The sequence below is a fragment of the Phascolarctos cinereus genome, unplaced genomic scaffold (assembly GCF_003287225.1).
Source record: "Phascolarctos cinereus isolate Bilbo 61053 unplaced genomic scaffold, phaCin_HiC Scaffold_3;HRSCAF=262, whole genome shotgun sequence".
Classification (NCBI taxonomy): Eukaryota; Metazoa; Chordata; class Mammalia; order Diprotodontia; family Phascolarctidae; genus Phascolarctos; species Phascolarctos cinereus.
The window spans coordinates 34846181-34865130 of NW_027555736.1; the positions used below are offsets into that span (position 1 = coordinate 34846181).

The 18950-nt window shown below is 45.3% G+C and overlaps 1 protein-coding gene across 1 annotated transcript in view; it reads right to left on the minus strand.

The window, feature by feature from the left end:
* Nucleotides 1-18315, minus strand: part of TMEM266 (transmembrane protein 266) — a 92166-nt gene extending 73851 nt beyond the window's left edge. The window contains exons 1-2 of the mRNA XM_078151593.1: nucleotides 18290-18315; nucleotides 15894-16082 (exon numbers count right to left, since the gene is read on the minus strand). Of these exons, the coding sequence (XP_078007719.1) occupies nucleotides 15894-16082; nucleotides 18290-18315 (215 nt within the window). The remainder of the gene's footprint in view (nucleotides 1-15893; nucleotides 16083-18289) is intronic.
* Between the last annotated feature and the right edge of the window lie 635 nt (nucleotides 18316-18950).

Sequence of the window (18950 nt, forward strand, 5' to 3'; positions counted from 1 at the left end):
AAATGCATCATAGATTGAGGACCAGGAGGGACCTGGGAGATCGTTTGGTCCGTCCCCCCATTTCACAGATTGGGAAACTGAGGCCTGTAGGGGCCCAGTGACTTCCCCATGGTCAGACAAGTATCAGAGACAGAATTTGGATACAGGGCCTCTGAATTCAGAGCCTCCATCACCCTGGTCTGCTTCAGACCAGGAATAAACAAAGCAAAAGGGGAGTGGAGCACCACCGTGCGGCCAAAAGACACCCGCCTGGTGTGGGAATCCCTGAAGAGAAGGCTGGAAGCATTTGGGTAAGGATCAGAGGAAGGAGGTAAAGGAGTCAGACCAGACAGCAAGGCTATTGCAGATCTTGACAGGTAGTGAGCTCCTCATCACTGGAAGTATTCAAGCAGAAGGCCAGATTTGGTGTTGAGGGAATTCCTGTTGGTGTATTGTGTGGACGCCCTGGCCTCTAAGGTTCCTCCCAATGTTGGGATTCTAGGGGCACTCCCAAAAGTTGAGGCTGTGATCTATAGGAGAAGATGCTGGCAAAGACTCAGAACTCTAGTCTCAGATCTGTCATTGTGTGGCCCTGGGTCCAAATTCTGCCACTCATTAGCCATGTGGCCTTGGGCGAGTCACTAAGCCTTAGGCCTCAGTTTTCTCAGATGTTAAGTGATCTCCACAGAGAAAGTCAATGTTTCTAGGAGTCCAGAGCTTGGCTTAGAGCACCCCACACATTCCGGAGGTAGAGAAGCAGAGGAGGCAACAGGAAGTAGGAAAGGGAGCATTATGTAAAGGAAAAAAAAGGCCAAGAGACTTGAGTTCTAATCTGGACAACATCACTAACTTGCTGTGTGACTTTGAGTAAGTCACTCCCCATCTCTGGGCCTCAGTTTCCCCACCTGTAAAACGAGGGGGTTGGACAAGATGATCTCCCAGATCCCTTCCAGCTCTAAATCTTCAATCCTGTGAAGCTATATGATCTTAGAGCTGGACAGGACCTTAGAAGTCATCAAGTCTATAATCTCCCCTCCCCATTTCACAGATGAAGAAACTGAGGCCTAGGAAGGTTAAATGATTTGGCCAGGCTCATACTGCTGGTAAGTAATGGGGGTAGGATTTGAACTCGGGTCTTTCTGACTCCAAGCTTGGCACTCCATCCACTGTACCACCTCCATGATGTCAACCAGTCAATAAGTACTTATTAACTGCTTACTGTGTGCTTCCATTGTGCTAGGCACTGAGAATACAAAAAAAGTGAAATAGTCCCTGCCCTCAGGGAGTTTATATTCTAAGGCCTGTCCCAGCCCTCTTGACCTCCTGGGCTGGCTGGTGAGGCACAAAAATGACAAATCTTTGGTTTGAACCCAAACTGGTGGGAATCTATTCATTCCAGTGGAAAAGTGAGAGAGCTGTAGGGCCGTCCCAGGTGCTGAGGAGGTGAGACAGGACAGCTTCCCCCAGAAGCCCCGGCCCAGACATCCTGAGGCAGACCCTGGTCCCAAGAAAGCTGCACAGCAGTTTCCCGCATCTCAAGATCTCCGGATGTTTAAAAATACCTTTGGCTAAGATTATGCCTTTGTCCGTTCCTCCCTGACTCGTGCCTTGCCGTCTCACCCACAGTTGTCTCTCTGGCACTCTGGAGAGGACCTTCCCTCACCAACATGACACTTCCTCCCTCCGAGGCCGGGATGGGATCGGCTTGGTCCCATTTTAATCTCTCACACATCACACCTCCCCTTCTCACATGGCCTCCTGGCTGCCTCAGCGCTTTCTCCAGGACCTCCTTCCCCTCCTCTGCCCTTTCCTCTGTCTAGTGACTCGTCCTTCATTCCTGGAAGGGCCATTTTAAGGCTGTCTTGGGGATGGAGCTTTTATTAGATTCTTGAGCCCCACTCCCTCCCTCCGACATCAAACCAAGTGGAATTGGCTGTGCCCCCTGGAATTGACAGCAGCTGACTGCCATCTGAAACTGCAGCCAGGTGCACTCCAGTGGCGATGAATAAAGAGGAGGCAGCAGGCGGAGGCCACCTCCCTCCCTCAACACCGGTGTACTCGACTTACTGGCAGCTGCATGGGGTTTTTGGTTTTTTGCCTCAACTCTCAGTGGGTGGAAGTTGGGGCTTCGTTTTCCTTGGGACTCTGTGCAGCTAGATGGACTGGGGAGTGCCTCCTGAAGTCTCTGGGAGGAAATCTAGAACAGAGAATGTTGGAGCTAAGAAGAACCTTGGAACAGAAGATGTTGGGGCTGAGAGGGACCTTAGAACAGAAAATGTCAGAGCTGGAAGGGACCTTGGAACATAGAATGTCAGAGTTGGAAGGGACCTTGGAACATAGAATGTCAGAGCTGGGAGGGACCTTGGAACACAGAATGTCAGAGTTGGGAGGATGGTTGGAACACAGAATGTTAGAGCTAATCAGAACCTTAGAAAAGAAGATGTGGAACCTGAGAGGGACTTTAGAACAGAGAATGTTAGAGCTGGGAGAGATTTTAGAACATAGAATGTCAGATCTGGGAGAATTGTTAGAACAGAGAATGTCAGAGTTGGAAGCAACCTTAGAACATAGAATGTTAGAGCTAAGAAGAACCTTAGAGAAGATGTTGAAGCTGGGAGAGACCTTAGAACAGAGAATGTCAGAGCTGGGAGGGACCATAGATATCAATTAGCTCAACTTTCTCATATATGTTTTTTGCCTGAAAAACAAGATTTCTCTATGTAAAGTCCTCTTCAGGAAATCTTACCAGATCATACACAATTTATACAAGGTGAAGCCTATGTATACGTATGCCTAAATCACTTTAACCTTCAGTTTTAAAATTGTATTTAAATGCATGTCTATTTTTCATTTCCTCTTAAAAGTTAGTCAGAATCAATATCAAATTAGAAGAAAGGCTAAAGATGAGAAGGTCAATCATATGATTATCTTACTAACAACCTAGCTTATTCAATATGCTATACGCCGGCTGTGGAGTCAGGAGGACATGAGTTCAAATCTGGCCTCAGACACTTAGTAACTGTGTTTGCCTCAGTTTCCTCATCTGTAAAATGAGCTGGAGAAGGAAATGGCAAGCCCCTCCAGTGTCTTTGCCAAGAAAACCCCAAATGGAGTCATGGAGAGTCAGATACAAGTGAAAAAGAGTCAACAACAACAATTGATTCTGAAAAATGAGAAATGGATACAAGTGACTCTCCTTATCACCTTACCCTAGAGAAGTTTAAGCAATATTAAATAGTAACTACCATGAGGAGAGCAAAAATTATCCAGCACTTCCTCAGTCAGCAAATTCTTGGTTTCTCAGAGAGCAAACACTTTGCTCTTTAAGCAGAAAGATACGACAATCCAATGCTGAAATACTTAGAGTATTAGTTCATATGGAAAACATTATAGAGAAGGATTAGGATACAGGGGTGGGGAACCTTCTGTCTCAAGGTCACATGTGGTAGGTCCTCTAGGTCCTCAAGTGTGGCCCTTTGACTGAATCCAAACTGCACAGAACAAATCCCCTTAATACAAGGATTTGTTCTGTAAAACTTGGACTCAGTCAAAAGTTCTCCATCCCTGGATAGATGATGAGTAGTGTTGCTTCACAAACCTGTGAAAAGCAATAAAGGGAAGGGGGTGCTCATCAGTTAGGGGGATAACTGAACAAGTTATGGATACAAATGTAATGGAATGGGATGGATTCAGAGAAACCTGAGAAGATTTGTATGAACCAATGCAGAGTGTAGTGAGCAGAACTGGAACAATTTATATACTAATAGCAACATTGTAATCAGCTTTGAAAGACTTAAGAATCTGAACAGTGCAATGGCCAACTCTGATTCCAGAAAGCTAGTGATGCTCACTTCCTGATATGGAGTTGATGGACTAGAGGTGCCGAATAAGACTGACATTTTGGGGCAAGACTAATAGTTTCATTTCTTTTGCTTGACTACATTTACTAGTTTAAAGTGAAGTCTCTTTCTTTTTCTTGGAGGAAAGGAATAGGGGGCAGAAGAGGTTAATGATATTGATGTCAAAAAAAGAAGAAAGAAAAGAGTAACACTGAAGATTTTTTTTAATGTCCTGGGTAAAGAAGAAGGAAGTTTAGAGGGGAGACACAGAAAAGCTGGAAAACTTTAAACCGATAGGTTGAATTTATTACATATTTTTTAAAAAAAACCAACAATAGGGGGCAGCTAGGTGGTACAGTGGATAGAGTACCAGCCGTGGATTCAGGAGGACCTGACACAGAACACTTTCTAGCTGTGTGACCCTGGGCAAGTCACTTAACCCCCATTGCCCAACCAAAAAAAAAAGTCCACTAAAAAAGCTAACAAAACCCCCCCAAAACTCCAAGCTTCATATAATAAAGGTACAATTCTCTTTTTCTGTTCTTTGCATGTTCATCTACACTGATGTTTGTCAAGTTCAAAATAACTAAAAAGAAAAAAAAGAAAAAAAACAACAAAGGGGAAAATGAGGCTATAGAAAGCTTTCTGAGAGAGTGAACTACGCCACCTGATGCCCAGAGAATTTATGAGGACAACACACAGACCTGAAGAGCAACAGATTTACCAAAGTATTTCTACTGATCTATTCTTATCATGGATAATAGTGGAGTGGCTAACATATCGGAACTCGTAATAAATCATTATGTGATGATATAAGTAAGTAGAAAAAAATGAAAGAAAATTGAGTCAGAAAGAGCAGCTGGACCCCGAACAAAACATATGCGAGAGGCGACACAATTGGAAAGGCATTTGGGAATCCATTTCCAAGGTGACTCAAAGAAGGAAGATTCCCCCTCCCCACCAAAATCATATCACAGGACATGATTTCAATCCTGCCTCTGTCATTTAACGTGACCTTGGGTTAGTCACTTGTTTCTTTCTCTGTAAAACGAGGAGGTTCAACTAGAGGATTCCTCAGGCTTCTTCAAGGTCTCTAATCCCGGGGAAAGTTCACAGATGATCTAATTACATAAGAAGATGTCAGCAATCACAACCTATATACTAATTTCTCATCTGGGCATTACAGGGAAATATTAATCATAAGAGTTAGGCTGGGGTCAGACAAGTGATCTCTCAGTCTAAGCGGGAGCACACCCAGGTGTTGAGGTGAGAATGAGCTAAGGGTCAGAGCCAGCGGCCAGCTTGCATGAACTCACAAATGCTGACTCTTACCTTTTAAGGGTGAGCATTTACACCTCAGAAATCAGAAAACGCTACAAATGAGGGCTCGATATACTGTTCTTATGATTGTCTAGACTTAATGAAACAATGGAGAAAACGTTCCTAGGGCAGATGAAACTGAAAAGTGTGTCTTGTATGCAATCCTGCCCCCAGAGAGCTGGTTAAACACTTACCAGTACACTCCTGGGCAGAGCCAAGGGGCAGTGTAGGAGCAACCAGACCTACCTGTTCCCATCATCAGGGAGGCAAGAAAATCTATCTTTGGAGTAGCTGCCACCAATAGTGCTAATGAGGACATTAGCCTCCTGGGCTATCTGTAGCCCGTCTTAAAGAAAAAAAATCCCAGGCTTCTGGGACAGCATTTGCTAAGCTGGCAAGCTGACTTGTTGACATGGAGCAGAGCCAAAGAATCGGGGGCACCATTCTGTGGCAGAGCAGTGTAAGCCCTAAGGACTCTGGTCACCTGGCTGGCTTTCCCTGAGTCTTTGTTCCTGGGGAAATTCTCATGCATTGGACTATGAGATGATAAAGGTTTTAGGCCAGAGAATACCAAAGGCTGGGTAGTGATGACTCTACAAGAATAATGACATATTTATCCTTTTGAATCCTTCCCTCTTCTCTTATATGGTCCTATGCTAAAAGTCAGAGAACTCAAGTAATTGGATCATGAGGCCTTGATAAGTAACACTAGCTTACTATGGAGACTAACCTCTCTTCCTACCACAGGAATCTGAGAGATCCCGTGGTGGACACACATGGCTGAGTGGATAATTGGGAGATGGTGGGACCAGTCCTAGAGTCTGTTTGTATCATTTGTCCTTTCTTAAAAAATTAGTTGTGTTCAATTCTTCATGACCCCATTTGGGTTTTCTTGGCAATGATACTGGAGTGGTTTGCCATTTCTTTTCTCTAGGAAGATTTGCCATTTCCTTCTCACTTTACAGCTGAGGAAACTGAGGCAAACAGGGTTAAGTGACTTGCCCAGGGTCACACAGCTAGTAAGTGTCTGAGATCATATTTGAACTCAGGAAGAGGAGTCTTCCTGATTCCAGGCCCAGCACTCTAGGCGCTGTGCCACCTAGCTGCAACCATGGCTGATCATTAAAGGCAGTGGTAGCCTCCTGGTCCAGTGTGAACTGGCATTTTGGGCATACGACTGAACTTTTGTGATAGATCAATCACTGGTGACTTTTCTAATAGGAAAATCTGGGTTGAGTAGATGGGAAGGGGAGATTTAGAGTATTTTGACCTTGGGGCATCAATGAGCAGATCCAGATGGGCATTCCCAGTGGGCAGCTGGAAATATGAGACTGGAACTCTGGGAAGGGCTTGGGGGAGAAGGCATGCATTTGGGAGCCATCCGCCAAGAGGAGACAATTGAAGCCATGAAAGTGAATGAGGCCACCAGGAGAGAGAGAAGTCCAAGGCTCGAACTTGGGGGCACATTCAATTTTAAGGGGTAGGAGGAGAATGCGGACAGTAGGATCATGGATTCAGCAATGGAAGGGACCTCACAGGTTATCCAGCCCAACAACCCTCTAATTTTACAGACAAGGAGAAGTGACTTTGCCCATGGTTATACAGGTAAAAAGAAGAATTAGGATTTGTACTCAGGTTCTCTGATTTCCAAAGCCAGATGGACCATGTTGAATAAGGAAAGAGATAGAGAAGGAGCAGGCAGGGAGATTGTCACCCACGTAGAGTATGTGATGTTGGTCTTTCTGCCATAGCCAAGTCACCATTATCTATTCGAAAAGCATAGGCTAGCCTCTCTCCTAAAAAAAAAAAAAGGTGCAAGACCTCCGAGAATGCCTCTCTATACTCCAGAGTAAATGAAACCCTCCTCCTTGAAAGAGGTTTCGTGTGGAGACAAAGGAACGTGAGCTCAAGAGACAAAAAGGAAATCAGGAAGTTGGAGGGTGGAAGGAGGCCCATCGAACACTTGGAGATGATGGATAGGAAGCTGTTTGCAAGAAGGCAGCAGCTTCTTGTTCCCCAAGGAAAAAAAGACATAGACTCATCAGTGCCTTTATGTGAGACGTCAGCCAAAATCAGAGGAAGAAGAGACGAGCAATTGTGATTGATCAGTGATCTCCTACAGAGGAAGCTATTTGTCAGCCAGATAACAAAATTATTGGAATCTGCTATCTTCTTGGGGCAGGTATCCAAGACAGGATGGAAAGCCTTCCAAGACTTGTCAAACCAGATGACCACTGTCCACTTCTGCTGACATGTGGGCACAAAGGATGCCACGAGAAGTCAGGAGAGCATTGCCAAGGAGCAGAAAGTGTTGGGCAATAAACTGAAGACTGCAGGGGTACAGGTGGTGCTTTTATCACTGCTGCAAATTGAAAGCAAGGGCTTCAGATTAAAAGGGAAATGAACAGTCAGTTAAGGTGGTGTCTTAGGAAAGGATTTGGCTTTCTGGACCATGGCTTAAAAACAAGAAATAATGGGCTCCTGCCCAGGGATGATATGCCCTTTAAAAGAGGTTGGTAAGAACATATTTAGTGCAATTGGGTGGTACTGCAATGGGTAGAGCACAGGGCTTGGGATCAGGAAAACTCATCTTCTTGAGTTCAAATCTGACCTCAGATACTTACTAGCTGTGTGACCCTGGACAGGTTGCTTAACACTGCTTGCCTCAGTTTCCTCATCTGTAAAATGAGATGGAGAAGGAAATGGCAAACCACTCCAGTATTTTGCCAAGAAAACCTCAAATGGGGTCATGAAGAGTCAGACATGACTGAAAAATAATTGAACAACAAGAAGAATGTATTAGCTTTGACCAATGGAAAAATGTGTTTTGCTTGACTATGAATGTTTTAAACAAAGGTTTCATTTTCCTTTGTTCTCATCTGGAGGGGGAAGGATGAGAAGGGGAGAAGGTGGATTTTTCTGATTAAAAAAATCTAATAATAAAAAAAGAAATCTTTGCTCCGTGTTACAAATCTAGTTCAAAAAGGCATTCAAAATTGGAAAGCAGAATGAAGATGCCTAGAAATTCACAGGCGATATAAGCCCAGAAACTGGCCAGCCCTAAAGTCCATTCAAAACCCAAGAGCAGAAAGTATAAGTAACAAACAGAGGGAACCAGCAATCCCAAAACAATAAGGCAAATTTAATCTGAAAGATATTGCTGAGTCTCATTGGGATGGAATCCAGGATTGGGCTGCCTTATCTAAAGTGAACAGAACCCAAAAAGGGATGGTGGTGCAAGGGAATCTCAGACCCCCAGGGGAGGCAACCATGAAGGTCATCGAAGTGAAGATGAATAGAAACAGAAACAATGGGGATACCATCATTGGAGGGTAAGATGGCAACCCAAGAAGCTAACGTCATTTGAGGTTGCTTTGATGGACCCAGGGCCATGGAAGAGACATTCCCTCTGTCCTCTGCCCTTGCAAGGCTACATCTGGAGTGCTAGATTCAGTACTTACCTTGCTGGTCTTCTACTTCCCTTCCTTCCACGTACTCTCTGATCAGTGGCACTGACTTCCTGGTTGTTTCTTGTACAAGATACTCTGGCTCTGGCTGCCCCTCCCCCATGCCTGGAATACTCCCCCTCCTCATCTCCACCTCCTGCCTTCCTTTAAGCCTCAGATGAAATTCCACCTTTAATTCTGGTGCTTTCCCTCTGAGATTGTATCTAATTCCTGTCTATATCTTGTTTGTACATAGCTGTTTGCATGTTGCCTCCCCATTAGACTAAGTTTTTGCCTTTCTTTATATACCTAGTGCTTATAAGGCACGGTGCCTGGCACATAGTAGGCACTTAATAAATGCCTGTTAACTTGACAAGCAGGGAAAGCATCCAGAGGAAGAAACCAGGCCTTGAGAATCAGTAGTGTGCTGGTGAATGTTTAACAATCAGCTTTCTACAGCATGTTTTGAAGTTTAATCTGCATTATTAACATTTTCTCAATGACTTTCTTAAATCTAGACACTCAACAAAACAATTAGTAATAAGTAAATAGAGTGAACAAAAAATGAATGAACGTGCATAATGTGTAAATCAATAAGTGTATATGCTCACACTGAAAATTTAACAATCATCTCTTGATGTGAGCTGACTCCAATACACCCCTGCTTGAGGTCTTGTTATACGAGGGTGGCTTGAAGGAAATGGGGGTAAGATGTGGGGAGATAGAATAAGCATGTCACAGGCTGTCTTGTGGATGAAGGATGGCGTTCGTTTTGGTCCATCCCAGAGAGGAAAATGTGGATCCATGGGTACAAGTCACCTCGAGGCAGATTTCAGGTGGATGGAAGGAAAAACTTCCTGGCAATTAGAGCTGGAAAAGTGGGGTGGGCAGCTCTGTCAGGTCCCACACAGTTCCTCTGCTAAAGAAGATGCATTACTGCCTGCCTTGCTGCCTAAGGATGAAATGAGGTATTTGGAAAAGGCTTAGCACAGCCTGGCACATAGTAGGTGCTTCATAAATACATGTTGCCCTCCCTTCAAACACTTGTCCAGAGCTGGGTGGACCTTGACGGCCTCAAACAACCCTTCCAGCTCTAAATGTCTACCCTTGTTATCTATAAGTGGAAATAGCTGCTGCCGATGGACCTATGTGTGGCAACGAGCTCTCTCTCCCATGGAGTCAGCTTATAAAATATGGGCTACCCAAGGTTTCTTGGCTGGCATCACCTGAATTGCCCTTTATTTTATGGAGCTGATTATGATGACAGAAGAGCCAGGTGAGACCTTGTACCAGGGCAATGAAGGTTGGAGGAGTGTGGACACCAGAGTGGCCTTCTTTTCATGTCTCTGTTGGTGGATGTCCCTGGGAAAGTCTCATGCATCGGGATGTGCTATAAGTTGCCTGAGCTCTTAGGCAAAGAATGCACCACTTGTGACTCTGTGTCACAAGGTCCAGGACAGCTTCATCCTTAACAGTACCTTCTGGACCCCTCTTTAGCATATGCTCGGATCTGAGGTCATGGGACGCGATGCAATCCAGAGCTCAGATAGTACGGCAGGATCTAGCACCAGGGAAGACTGGGAACCAAGCGATCCTTCCAGCCCAAGGGGAGAAGGGCCAGAACTGGGACCAACACGGAAGGAGGAGGAAACATGGGAGTGCTACGATGTCACACTCACAAACCCTCCTGGAAGCTTTCCTACTCTTCCTGCTCTCCTAGAGGCTAATCCAAGAGAGGGGATCAGGCTGAAGGCAGATAAAGGAAAACAAGCAGGAGCATCACAATGGGAATAGTTAAGTAAAGATGGTGGGAAGATGGAAGAAGGAGGGGTCAAGTCACTTCCTTTGCAATGACTCATGCCTCAGCATAACTGGCTCAGTTACCTCCTGTCCCCTTGGGACTTCATAAATGTATCCCTTCTGCTCACCCAAAACCCAAGGGAAGGACCTGGGCATGCTTGAATAAAGGGAACAGATGGGCTGAGAACATCTGCAAATATTGGGATTTGTCTCTTCTGGTAGTCTCCTTTCTGACTACTTTACCTGCAGGTTTCTCTCTTCTGTTGAATGAATAATACCTAATAACTAATAATGAGGGCAGCTAGGGGGTGCAGGGGATAAAGTTCTGGAGCCAGGCAGACCTGAGTTCAAATGTGGCCTCAGACACTTACCAGCCGTGTGATCCTGGACAAATCACCTACCCCTGTTTGCCTCAGTTTTCTCATCTGTCAAATGAGCTGGAGAAGGAGATGACAAACCACTCCAATATCTTTGCCAAGAAAATCCCTGATGGGCCATGTAGAATCAGACATGACTGAAAAGGATTCGGCAACAACAAATAATGATAATGTTGGTAGCTGGTGTTTCAGGTTTGTGAAGTGCTTTACATTTATTATCTTATTTCATCTTCACAACAACTCAGGGAGGGAGGGGCTACTATTATCCCCATTTTATAGATGGGAAAACTGAGGCTTAAAGGTGCCAAGTGACTACCATAGCATCCATCATGAAGCCAGTTAAGTGTCTGGCACAGGATTGAAAATCAGGGCTTTCTGATGGCAGGTCCAGATCTTTCTCCACTAAGCTACCGAGCTGCTAAGTTCAGTGAACAGAACAGAACCTCGCTCTAGCACTGGGCAGCAAAACTACCTCCTGTTAATTTGTAAATATATTTTGTTTTTACTTATATCTGCATATACTGTCTTCTCCAGAAAGAATGTAAGCTCCCTGAGGGTAGGGACTTTTTTGCATTTGACTTTGAAGCCCTGGAATCCCTGAATCCCTAGCCCATTGTTGGAGCTTAAGAAATGCTGCTGAGCTGGAGCAGGGGGCTCTGTGGGCCACTGGTGCTGAGCAGGCTGAAGAGGGTGGAGCTCTTGAGCTTTGGAGTTCTGAGCTATGGTCAGGCTAAAGCCAATTAAGTATTGAATCAAAATCCAGCACCAAGACTCAGGGAACAGCAGGCTTGCCCGAGAGGGCAAACTGGAACAGATCATCTATGGAGCAGGTCAAAGCTTCTGGAAAGATGGCGGTGAGGGGACGGGCTTGCCCAAAGTCACCCAGCCACTTATGAGCCTAGCAGGGACTCAAGTTTAGGGATTCAGATCACCAGACCTGTGTTCTTCCCCTAAAGTGCGACAGTTCTAAGTCATTGGAATTGCCATGGAAATGGGACCCTAGATCCAGAGCTGGAAGAGACCTTAGGGGACATCTAAGGAGAAGGGAATTTCAGTGTCATGCTCAAGGTCAAACATTCAGTAAGTGACAGAGCTGGAGACTCAGATCAAAGTTGACATGGACTTCAACGGATTCCAAACATTTAGCAGCAACACTTCCCTAGACCCCAACCATCCTCATTTCACAAGAATCAGTGATCCACCCAGACAGCTCCTTCTATTCCCCAGCCCATCCCGAAGGGACATGGCACACCACTCTTTTTCAAAAGGTTGCTGACCTCTGCTCTAAGAGTGCTTGGTCTGGGGGGAGATGGGAGTTCTAGTCTCGTACTAGCTGCCTGGCTATGGCCTCAGGTTAAGATGAGGGGCTTTCTGTCTCTGTGTCTCTCTTGGACTTCTAGACTGTAGACCCCTACCCCTCTAGTCCACTCCCCTCACCCCTTACCAATCTCTCCCCTCCATGTGCATGTGTATACATACAAAAGTGTATATACATATGTACATATTTATCTATAAAACCGTGTGTCTATATGTACATATATGTACATGTGCATACAAACACACATGTGTACACATACCTACCATCTCTATTTATGTATCTACTATCTCTATCTATCTATCTATCAGTCTGTCCGCCTGTCTCTCTATTAGAATGGGCGCTCCATGAGGGGAGGGACTATTTCCCATTCATCTTTCTGTTCTCTGAGTACGGTTTCTGCAAGCCCAGGGGAGCCACTCGTGGGGTGACATATACTTCCTCAGTCTAGGCTTTGGTTTCTCATCTGTAAAAGAAAGGGGTTGCCCTGGATGACTTTTAAGCTCCTTTCCCCTTCTACATAGAGCCTATGGTCCTACGAATAGAATCAGCCTTGATTGAGTCAGTTGCCGGAGGAGGATGCTATCTTTGGAAAGGCCAGCAGAGGGCAGGTGTTGCTCAATTTCAAAGGATTGAGCTTGGCCGGCTTTTCAAGGATGCTTCCATAAGGCTGGCTGAACCTGCGAATAAGAGAAAGCAGATGGCACTTCTTGGCACTGGGGCTGGTGTTCCTCGGTGTAATACAGCGTTTGACCAGGACCTCCCAAGTTTTTAAGCTCCAGTAGGAGAGTGAACAAGCAGGCCAAGCCTGCTTCTGCCTGCCCCCTCTGGCCGTAGGTCCCAGGCTCCTTTGCCTTTTTAATCCTGAAATTCTATGATACAATGATTTTAGGAACAGAACCTTCCGGAAGCCAAAATGAGCTTCTAGTCTGTCCCTTTTGAGAGAGAAGTCAATCCTATGGGTGCCCCAGAATAGGGCTGCGAGCAAACCAGGGCTCTTAAGGAGTAAACCCTGATGTCATCACTTCATGGGATGCCATGACAGTTTCCTGACATTGAAACAGCCCCAAACTGTGACCTGGGCATATAGTAATATATGGTACCAAGATACGAATTGCCCAGTGCCTCAGAGGTAAGAGCTCAGTACTGGGAATTTGGAGATGGGAGCTCCAGTCCTGGTTCAAACATTTATTAGCTATGTGACCAGACAAATCATTGATCTTTTCTGCGACGCAGTTTCCTTATCTGTCATAGAGGAGGCTGGGCTGGACATTGGAGGGCACTGCCATCTGTACCAGAGGTTGGCAAACTACCACCCACAGGACTGAAGGTACAAGTTTGCTGACTCCTGTTCTATACTTAGGTTTCCATCCTCTCACATCTGCAGTTGCCTATTGGATATCTCAAATTGGATATCCTGTAAATGTCTGAAACTCAACATGTCTAAAACTGAACTCATTATTCTTCCCTCAAACTACCTTTTTAAACTACCTTATTACTGTGGAGGGCACCACCATACTCCCAGTCCTCCAGGCTGACAACCCAGGTATCATCCTTGCCTTCTCACTCTTTTACCCTCTCCCGCCTTCCCCCATTTCTAATTTGCTGCCAAGACCTATCACTTTTACCTTTTTGTCACATTTCTTCTATCTGTCCCCTTCTCTCCTCTGACACTGCCACCACCCTGGTACAAGCCCTCATCACCCACCTCATGCCTAGACTATTGCAATAACCTTCTGGTTGGTCTGCCAGATGTCAATATGATCTTCCTAAAGAGCGAATCAGACCATGTCTCCACTCCCACTAAATAAACCTCAGTGGCTCCCTGTCACCTCAGGTACCACATATAAAATTCTCTGTTTGGCATTCAAAGCCCTATATAACCTAGACCTGTCTCCTTCCCCCTTTCCATTCTTCTACACCTTATATCATACCATCCACACTGTAATTCAGTGACACTGGCCTCCTTGCTGTTCTCTGCACTAATACCCCATCTCAACTTAGAACATTTTCTCTGGCTTAGTATCACAGTATCATAAATATAGAAATAGAAGTCTTCCAGTCTAACTCTCCCTCCTTGTCCCTCCCCCCTCCGCATTTTACAAATGAGGAAACCCAGAGATGTTGATTGATTTGCTTAAGGTCACACAGGTAGTAAGGAAATGGTATAAAGATAAAACGCTTAAAAAAAAAAAGCAAGGCCTTTCCCCCTTTTATAATGCATTTTTTCCCCCATCTGCCTCTGATTGTGTTTTGACCTTGTCATGATCTCTCTTCTGCCAGGAAACCTTGTAGCTGCAAGCAGGGGGTATATCAGCTGATAGAAGATTGTCGTCTCGGTAAGAGTGGAATTCCGCTGCTAACCTCATTTCCTATTTACGCCCCAGCTGAATCTTTGCTAGGGGACACAGGCACATGCCCTCAGATTAATGACAAAGTGTCTCTCTTGACATGTCAAGCACTTCAGACTCAGGGTCTCTGATATTTATCTAACCTAATTGAATTTTATTTCCCCTACTTGGGAGTTAGAGCCTGCTGGAGATAAATGTCTCATGAAGTCTGATTTTGGAAACAAAATTAATGGTAGGGCTCCCCCCTCCTTTCTCTCCTCTCTTTTGGGCTGAATTGTGGAACTCCAACAGCATGTAGATGTGCACTGTCTCTGGGGGGCTGATTTCTAAGTGTAGGTTAAAGCATATTTAAGCATTGGTGATTTGAATCTTGGGCAAAGTTTCTTATGTCATCTCTCCTGATTGATTGGGAGAATTTAAAGAACCAGGGATTCTTTGAGTTGGAAGGGATATCAGAGACCCTTCCTGGGTCTAAGCAGGAATTTTTTCTCCAACATCTCTTATTAGTGGCCACCCAACCTCTGCTTAGATCTCCACTGATGAGGAACTCACTACCTCTCCAGGCAGCCCATTTCACTTTGAGATAGTTCTAATTACTATTCATCAAATGAGATAATAATTATAAAGCAGTCAACACAATGCCTGTCCCTTGGTAAGTGCTATATGTTAGCTGTAATTATGAACAATAATAATAGCTAGCATTTATGGAGTATTTTAAGGTTTGCAGAACACTTCATATGGTTTTTTTCATTTCAGGCACACAACCACCCTGAGAGGTATATGCTATTATTGTCCCAATTTTTTAAATGAGGAAATTAAGGCAAACAGAAGTTAGGTGACTTACCCAGGGTCACACAGCTAGTAAGTGGAAAGAGGGCTGAATTGGGAGCCAGAGGGCATGGGTGTTCAACTCGTGTCTGTGGGATCTTGGGAAAAGCCACAGTTGTCTCATCTGTAAAATGGGGAGGGGGCAGGAAGGAAGGGGGAGGCCGAATGCCCTTGAAGTTCTCTTGCAGCCCTAAATTGACGATCTTCTAATTCAGGGGTGGGGAACCTGTGGCCTCGAGGGTACTCTAGGTCCTCAAGTACGGTCAAGTGAGGCCACAGGTTCCCCATCCCTGCAGACTCATGAATGGGCTATTTGTCCCGCTAGAACTGGACCCAAACAGGACAAGGCAGATCCCTTTTCCACATGAGAGTCCTTTTCAGATATCTGAAGTCAGAGATTATGACCCCAGACAAAGTCTTCTCTTGTCCAGACTGAGCATCCCCAGTCCGTTTGCCATTATCTTTGTTCTGCTCTTTGGGGCTAACTCCAAGCTTGTCATCGCCCTTCCCATGACATGGCCCCCAGATCTGGACCCAATGTACCCGATGGGGCCTGACCAGGGCCCCCGAACCCTAGGGGAGTTCTCCTTCCAGAGAGTCTCTTAAGAGGAGGTCAGAGAGGACCAGCCAGCACCTACCCTTCCCTTTGGAATTCCTCGTCCAGGTTGGATAAAAGCTGTGAGCCAGCAGCAGAGAGATCGAGGGCAGCCAGGGGCAGGTCTCGATAAGCCAGGTTCACCAGCTGGACTGGAGCCATGCTTTTGGTTTCTTCTTCCACTTGTTGGGAGATGATCTCAACTTCAGGAACCCCTCCTTCTATGGTGGGCCTGGAGCAACGAAGAGGGACGAGGGAGAAAAACAAAGCAGTTGGCTGGCCAACCTTGAGAACCTCAATGCCCTGACCTTTCTAGTTAGGAGCCGCGAATAAAATTGCTAGCCTCAGCAAACGCCTAAATAACCCCCAGGGGATAGGGCTTAGGTCTTGGAGTGTGAAAGGCCTGGGTTCAAATCCTTCTTCTGACAGTTATGAACTATGTGACCCTGGGCAAGTCACTTAACCTCCGTTTGCATCAGTTTTCTCAACTTTAAAATGGAGATAATAGCATCACCCACTTCACAGAGTTGTTGTGAGGATCAAATGAGATAATGAATGTAATGAGCTTAGCATAGTGCCTGGCACATAGTAGGTGCTTAATAAATGCTTATTCCCTTCCCTTCTCTTCTCAAGTGGGGAGATGCCAGCAACTGATTGTTAGTAGTATCTCTGCATTGTATTACTGATAACAATTCAATTCAATAAGCGTTTACTAGATGCTATAATAATCATTGTAAAAGCTGGCATTTATGTAGCCCTTTAAAGATCGCAAATTACTTTAATGAATAATCTCATTTAGGTCTCATAACAACCCCATGGGGTATATAGTTCAGGTAGGATTATTCCCGTTTTACAGGTGAGGAAGTTAAGGCTTCAAGATGTTAAGTGATTTGACCATGATCACACAGCTACTGTCTGAGGCTGGATTTGAACTCATGCCTTCCTGACTCCAGGCCCAGAGCTCTGTATACCATGTCACTTAGCTGCCAATTGGCCAGGGTCTCTGTATTTCATCTTTTAGGGTTCTTATTGATCTGAAGCTTACTACTGTGACCTTGGAAAACTCGCGTAACTTCCTGGGGACTCAGTTTCCTCATCCATAAAATAAGGATGTTGGACTAGATGGCTTCTGAGGGTCCAGGCCAGCTCCTGTCCCATCCCTTTCCCCATTTCATCCAGAGGTTATGGTGGCAATGGCCCTTACCCTTCTCTCCCCTGCCCCTCCCTCATATCACCCTGCCATAAGAGCTTAAGGGATCATAGCTTTGGAAACACAAGGAATCTCAGAGGCCATGGAGTCCAACCCCCCTTATTTTACAGATGAGGAAACTGAGTCACGGAGAGCTAAGGTGAGTCATCCAAGGTCATAGTAAGTAGAGGGGCCAAGATAGAAGCCCAGGGCCTCTGACACCACATTCAGAGCTCCCACAGACGGACGGACATTCAGACTAAATGAAGGACTGAACAAACAGAAGGAAAATGTAGCCTTGAGGGGAAGTGCTTAGCTTAAATGGAAGTGGTTCACTTTTCATATCTAGGCATAAAGGGCCCCGGAAGCCAGGAGATTTGGGTTCTAGTTTCAGCTCTGCCAGTAACTAGCTTTGTGACCTTGCACGGCTCACCCCCTCACAGAGTGAGAGACTAACAGACTCTCAGAGAGGAGAGAGCCTTGGAGGGCAGCTCTGACAAGTCACATCTGAGCAGCTAGTCACCTCTGAGACACGTGCTCAGAGAGCCCTGCTAGCAGACCTCCAGTGATGAGGAATGAAGTAAAGGAGACAGCGTGTAATGATAATAATTCCTCCCTCCCTTCCTTCCTCTCTTCCTTCCTCCTTCTTCCCTCCTTCCTTCCTTCTTTTCCTCCTTTCTTCCTTCCTCTCTTCTTCCCTCTCTCACTCCTTCCTTCTTTTCTTCCTTTCTCCACTCCTCCCTGCCTTCTTTCCTCCCTCCCTTTTTTCTTCTTTCCCGTCTTCCCTCCCACTATTCCTTCCTTCTTCCTCCATTCCTTCCTTCCTTCTTTCTTTCTTTCTTTGTTTCTTCCTTCTTCCCTCCTTTCCTTCCTTCTTTCTTTCTTTCCTTCCTTCCTACATAGTAAACACTTAATAAGTACTTTTCATTAATTTATTCAGCCTCTAGCCTCTTTCTCTTCTCTCTTATTTATTCTTCACACATCTGCCAAAAATCCACAGGTCATTTTCTTGCTCAAAATCCTTCAGAGTCTCCCACTGCCTACTGAATAAAGCACAAATGTCACCTACCCTGGCATTTAAGCTGATTGAAGACTGAATACACACTAGCTCAAGTGGCCCAAGTAGCCTGTTGGCTGACTCCAGACACATGACTATGCTTGACTTTTACATCTCTTTCAGCCATCCCGCCATCCACCCAAGCCATCTTACCATCTGCCCACTGATACTGCTGTACACCCCTCATTCTCACCTCCACTCCTTTCCATCTCTTGCCATGAGCATAGTAATCAAATAAAATTGACGACACCAAGGGGATATCATATACATCAACTCACCATCTCTGGGATTCCCCAGAGTAAACCTCCCTTCCCTGGCCATCACCCTCTTAATGTTTTGTCTTCCCCTATTAGAAGAAAAGCATCTTGAGGGCAGGGAATGTCTCTCTTTTTATATTTGTGTCCCCAGTGCTTAGCACAATGCCTAGTACGTAGGAAGCAATGGATAAATGCATTTTTCATTGATTCATTCATTCCCCTTGACAGTTTGCCTTCAACCCATCTTTCCAGCCTAATCACACCCTATCCCACCTCCAGCTGCTGCCCAAGGTGAGGAGAGTAACCCTCTGAGCTCCCCCACTAGCTTTTGGTGACCCTGCTGCATCATTTTGGGTTACTTACTGGGGACTGGTCATGGTGAATGATACATCCGAAGCAGTTGGCTTTTCTGATCTTTAGCTGCCCTCCTCTCTGAAGCCTTCATGCATTGTTTCTACAAAAGACAAAAAACACCATGTCCTGAAAACAAGTCATGGAATGACAGTTTTATCAAAGCAAAAATTTAGACACAAATTTCAGAAGGTTCCGAATCCTTAGCACTCCCAGGAGGATCACACAAAACCACACAATTCTCTT